Source organism: Gallinula chloropus, assembly GCF_964237585.1.
Source record: "Gallinula chloropus genome assembly, chromosome: 1".
Classification (NCBI taxonomy): domain Eukaryota; kingdom Metazoa; phylum Chordata; class Aves; order Gruiformes; family Rallidae; genus Gallinula; species Gallinula chloropus.
In genome coordinates this window covers 143,259,371-143,265,370 of record NC_140085.1, presented here as the reverse complement: position 1 = coordinate 143,265,370, position 6,000 = coordinate 143,259,371, and the positions used below count along the sequence as shown (strand labels likewise).

General features: G+C 47.1%; 1 protein-coding gene across 1 annotated transcript in view; it reads right to left on the bottom strand.

Moving 5' to 3' along the window:
* Positions 1–301: 301 nt before the first annotated feature.
* TMEM131 (transmembrane protein 131) overlaps positions 302–6,000 on the bottom strand; it is a 105,691-nt gene continuing 99,992 nt past the window's right edge. Inside the window, exons 40-41 of the mRNA XM_084279098.1 lie at positions 4,782–4,945; positions 302–1,354 (exon numbers count right to left, since the gene is read on the bottom strand). Of these exons, the coding sequence (XP_084135224.1) occupies positions 1,058–1,354; positions 4,782–4,945 (461 nt within the window). The 3' untranslated portion in view covers positions 302–1,057. The remainder of the gene's footprint in view (positions 1,355–4,781; positions 4,946–6,000) is intronic.

The window sequence follows — 6,000 nt, the reverse complement described above, 5'->3', positions numbered from 1 at the left end:
GAGGTATGGGCGTAGCGTAACCATCAGTAGCTGCTGCTCTGCCTGAGACTTGGAAACTTACACAGTGTGGGCATTTTTCCCAGCATTTTGCTACACAGCAGATTTTTGAGCGGGTGGCACTGTGTAACCCTGAAAAACTCTCAACTGCTACAGAAACCCACGCTGCTGAGAAGCCAGGTTTCATCTGCAGGGAAGCTTCTGTTAGTACAGGCCCTGTGCTCAGCACCTACCTTTTGGCCTGAAGGCTCCCACTGCCAAGTGGGGTCGGAGGCACCGGGAGAACAGACTTAGAGCAGGCAGATCTTGAAAAAAGCAGTATTTATTTTAAAGTACAACCCAAAGTTGTATCTGTTAAGAAATGCACAGGATATCTTGTTTCTTCCACAAGTCTTGGCTGTGTGCATTTCAGTTCAACTTAAAAATGCATTCAGGTTTACAAATGTACAAACAGCACGGAAAGGTTATTTGTCTCCACAGAATGCTCTTACATTCAGCCGTTTTGCTCTTAAGGTTTTGTGTTGGTTTTGTGTTGTTTGTTTGGTTTTTACATTCTTAGAACCTGTGTTAACAAAGACAGCCTTATTTTAAAAAAATACTCTGCATTTTAGCACAAAGTGCCTCTTGATTTTAAATTAGAACTTGAAGGGTAATACTGGAAAAAATTTAAAAACCCAAACCAGTACTTTTCATAAAAGTATTGCATGCCAGGGCCATTTGATAGTTCAAATTGTTTCTTAAATAAAGATGGCAGATGGTAAAATATGAAACCAGTGGAATTGTTCAGATTTACAGGCTTCCGCTGCAGTTGGGATTGGTGACCACACCCAGACTTTTTCAAGCTTATCTGCAATCTCACACTACCACATTGCAGGACAGACCTCAGAAAGGAGCGAGTGATGAGAGCATGGGGAGGGGGGAGGGGGGGAGAGGGGGGCAAAGGAAAAAAGAAAGAGCAGGGCGGGGGAAGCAATGACCAGCAACAGCCTGAAAATGGTGTTTCAAAAATTTGCATTTAGAATTGTATCATGACCTGGATAAGAGTTTATTTTCTTTCACTTCAGTTTTCATGAGGATAGTGTGAATTAGACCAGGGATCTGAACTTCTTCTTCCAATTGTTGGGCTCCAAATTCTCCAAGGATTGTAGGTCTGTCCCATGTCTTCAGCAGGATTGGCAACGGCGGCGGCAGCGGGCGGAGGAGGAGCGGCGGCGGAGTTCTCACTACCCATGAGATCAATGCCCGACAGCGCGTTTGTTGGAGTGGTGAAGGGAAGGCCACTGTTGAGATTACTTGACCAAATGGAACTGCTGAATGGAGTGGTAGACCACAGGCCGCTTGAGTTGCCAAGGATCGACTGCAGTAAAGACAGAGCCAGGTAAGCAGCAGTTCAGCAACTTCTGTTTTCACCCTGCTTACAGCCCCCCTGCAAGGAAAGTGTCTAAGCAGCAGCAAGCCTGCTGTGGAACCTCCCCTGTCTTCACTGCAACAGGGAGTTTTGAACCCCCTTAACTAGAGCTTGCCCAGAGGAACCACACCATGAACAGGCACCAAACACATCTGGGAACTGAAGGGGCTGCAGAGTGCAACTACATTACACGCCTTTAAGCTGTTTTCATTTGAGCTTATACACTCCCCATACCATTACTAACTTAAGCACCACTAATAGTCAAGCTTTAACACACAAGGGCCAGAAAGCTCAAGCTTAATTAAACTAGTTAGAATGAGGTAGATAAACATGGCTTAAGTCTCAAAAAACCCAACAAAAGTCAAGTTGTAATGGGTGGTAACAGCAAAGTCTGCTCCTTGATCCTTTTTTTTTTAGGGGGGGGAGGGAGGGATGGGAGTAGGGGTGCAGCTTTTTGCCAACTTCTCTCCTTGTATTCAAACATCGCTGTTACAGAACTGTACATTTTGGATGAACCTACCTGTGTTCAGCCCCACTGTATCTCCCCATATTCCCTGTACATACTTTTTTCCCCCCCATCCAAAAGTTCTCCAAGATGAAGGGAGAGGAGATTAGAGAACTGGCCATTTGTCACTGAGTTCCAGTAAGTCTGTCCTGGCTCAAGACATCTGGAAGTCGCTGACAAATGGTCACGGTGCAGATGCAGGTGTGCTGCAAGACATGTCACAAATGCATTTGGGATGCACAGGACAGGTACAGCAAGCCTAGAGAACACATGCAGAAATGAACAAGGCCCAGGTTTTGCCAACTGCTTTATTAAAGCCCAAACAGTAGCAAGCCACAAGCAGAGGAATCTAACCCATGGTGTGGTGGAAAGTGATACCCGGAAGCAGCCCAAGATGGAGATGAGAGAGGTTAGCGTAACGTCCATGCTAATATTAGCACAGAACCTGCTACGTGTGGGCTTAGCGCCCTACATACCTCAGCGCCAAAAGACTTAATGTACATATGCTGTAAATTCAATTTGCAAATATACAGTAAACTTGATACATCCAAAAGGCAGTGGACTTGTTGAGTATGTGCTGTAAGGTACAAACATCCTTATGTTTGGATTTACTGGGTGGAGAGAGGACATCCCTTCCCAAGATCTCTGCCCTCAGATAATGCACACTAAAGGTTACCCAGTGTCAGTGTGCTCTGCATCTGAAGATTAAAATTAAAATCCCTTTATTAAAGTAAACAAGGTAGACTCTGAAAGTGGCTTTGTGCCAGGATTTTATTTCCTCCCCTGGAATGAAGATATGCTCAGTCTAATCACACCTGAAATTGGCTGGACGCCAGCACATCACCAAAGGAATCTGATACTGAGGGTTGGACAGGAGTTTTGAGCATACTCAGGGGTTAACCAGGCCAACATCGTTAGGACTCTCCAATGTCACTGAGAAGTTGAGCCAAACTACGGTCAGAGTTTATTACTCTTACATAACTAAATGTTTATATTTAAGCTATATGAGCATAAGACTACAATGCTCACTCTGCTGCTTAGACACCAACCCTAACACACTACACGTCCACCCTATTTCCTGCTGTGGGCAAAAGCCAGGAACTATTCCTGCGTGTCCCCAAAGTGTTTGGGACAGCTGGTAGAAAGGCAGTTGCTTATAAAGGAGAAGCAACCAGGAAAGGAGCGGCAGAGCAGAGTGCCTTCGGTGAGCCTGCTACTCCCTTTCCAGGCTGGTGGAAGGAGGTACAGTGGCTGGCACACAGAGCTACAAGCAGGGAAATGGTGAAAGAGGAATGGGGGGGCTGTGGTTAGAAAGAAACTTGGGAAGAAGTACCAGCAACGCAGCAAGACCTGAGGGGAGATGGGGCCCAGAAGTCAAACGCTGTTTAGCACAGAAGCAGAGTTATGTGTAAAATGGGAAAGCAAGAGGAGTAAGGAAGGAGGATGATCAAAATCAACTCCCCAGAAACCTTCCTAGAAAAGAGGTAACACAGGAGCCACTGTATGAGCACTGTGTGCAAGATGGGCTTTGGCTCTTGTGCCAGAATGAAGAAAGGGACAGGGCCCTGGCCTGGTCCCTGCTCTCTTACCCAGCACCTAGAGCCAGGAGGTTCAGTGACAGAACAGCCAAGCTTTCCTGTCCTTGCTCACCATGAGCACTTGAAAAAAAATCACTCTCATTAAAGAGCCTTTGAACATTTCCATCTCTCTGCTGCTTCTTGTTTATTAAATTATCTTCTCCTTGAGTAAGCTCCTAAAGTGCTTCCCCACTCATGCCCCAAATCAAACTACTTAAAGGGAGAGACTGACAATTCCTCTATACCATTTGTCTGGCTTCCATCTCAGTGCTTCCTGAAGCACACCTCCAACTATTTCTCAGCAGCAGCCAGGAAACATGTTGGAGTTAGGAGCTAGAGAGATTGTTCTGGTTGTCCTCAGTGCCTCCTTCTATCACATGCTGAGGAACCTGCCCTCCATGTGCCCAGAAGCAAAAATCTCTCCTCGTGTAGCTGTGGTGAGGTTGCAGCTGTGGCTGTAACCGCATGACAAGGGCAGGATCAGTGCGTGTGTGTCTATAAGAAGCTGCGTGACCTTCTTCAGCTTCCCCTGCCCCCCGCCTTCCCCCGCTCCATCTGAACCGCTACCAGGTGAAGTAAACACTGCCTCTTACTCACTACAAAAGCATTTTCAGAAGACAAGATGAAGAACGATTTCAGCTGGCACTGAAGACAGCTGTTGTGGCGTAAGTTTTATTCTGACAGATTGAGAAGCACCAGGATGAGAGACCAGTGCTGCCCGTGTAAAAGTTGTTTTATCTTCTTTGGCTATAGTCAAGATCTCCAAAGTTAGCAGCATAAGGCTTCACCTTATGCTCCACTGCTTTTCCTAAGCTGAAAACAACATAATTTTACATCTTACAGATAAAGGTTTTTTACAAGTCAGTGCAACGCTGGATTCAGGAAGCAGAATCAAGGTCTGAAAATTATCATATGGCTACTCTGCAATCGTCCATCAAACTGGAAGTGACAGAGGCAGCGTCCAGCCGTGGCACAGGAGCACAACGGCTCCATCTACAATCCTGAGGCACGTGGGAATGGAGCACACGTGTCAGGCAGCAAGATGCTCTCAGGAGAAGTATTTTTATGTGAAACAATTCACACAGATTCATCATCCATGTGTGAGGGGACTAATCACACTGTTCAACCGCCATGTCAGCTCTACAGAACGATGAGTACATAAACTCCCCTTTCCCTTTATTCTTCAGCTGATTCTTTTCCCCCCAATTTAAAAATCCTCGAAATAAAACTGGATGTGAGCTACAGAGCAAGTTGGTAACAGTAATAAAACGCTGCATTTGGACTGAATACTTACTGCCGTTGTGTGAGTGGGGGAACTCGAGCTCGTTGGCCAGGAGGGTACAGAATCTGTAGCTGAAGGATCCCAGATGGATGACGGAACATTATTGAATTCGCTCCAGTTTCTCTGCACATCCTGCCCGTACGCAGACCGAGCTAAACCAAGTTTGCTAAAAACTTCTAAAAATAAAATGAAACAACAAGGAGTTCATTACTCTTCCTCTTTGAAAAAGAGCTGCAGCAGACTAATACTTTTCACAGTTTTTTCCCCCACAGTTTCCTAACGTCCTGCTGCAGTGCAAGGACTGAGATTAGAAAGGTCACACAGAATGCAGAACTCACCTCACTGCCCTACGTCAGATGGTGACTACACAGGTCAAATCCTGATTGTATCAGGGAACAGAGTTACATGCTCACTGTGTATCACTCCCTATCAGGCGATGGGATTTGGCTGGTTCCTGGTATTATTTACCCGACAGCAGCCAGCCAGGGAGCCAGGCAGAAGCACAGCAATACCCAGAGTCCCAGCAGTTCCTCCTAAGGTAACTGCAAGAAGAGTACACAGCTGGGCTGAAGGAGCCTCTCTCCTAATTGCCGCAGTCCCAGCGTGCCCTCAGGAAGCCAGCCACTCCCAGGCGGGATGCGGCACCCGCTGTGCCTCGCCCAGCCCCCATCTCTGATAGAGAAGGAAAGGGCAGCACCAGTGCTTGTGGTTTGCCTGCTCCCCAGCACAGAACTGCTGTCCTGCAGAGCCACTGGTGCCCAGTGTTGCTGCTGCTGAAAGCACCCCACAGCAGCAGCTGCTATTGTTCAGTAGACACCATTTCTTCAGCAGACAGCATTTTCCCAGGTGACCCACTGCCCGTTTTGCAAACGCCACATACAAATTGCTTTGCTTATCATCGTCTGCAGACACCCCAGAAACCTGTCGTGCGTCCCCAAGCGCGGTGTACTCATCTAGAGTAAGTACACAGAGCATCCACGCCCTGCAACACAGCCCGCCTGCACCAAGGCCCGTCTCAACAGTCACCTAGGGAAAGTGTACCTAGATGTTTAAACACAGGGATCAACGGCTGGGTTTAGTGTGCATCAGTTCACCATGCAGCTCTGCAAACACTATGGGAGAAGAGAGGAAGCAACACAAGGGATGGACTAATGCCTGACTTCGAGCACGATCATTTTATGCAGGTGTTCAGTGCTCAGGAAGCCAGCCACAGGCCCAGGGGCTCCCTTTT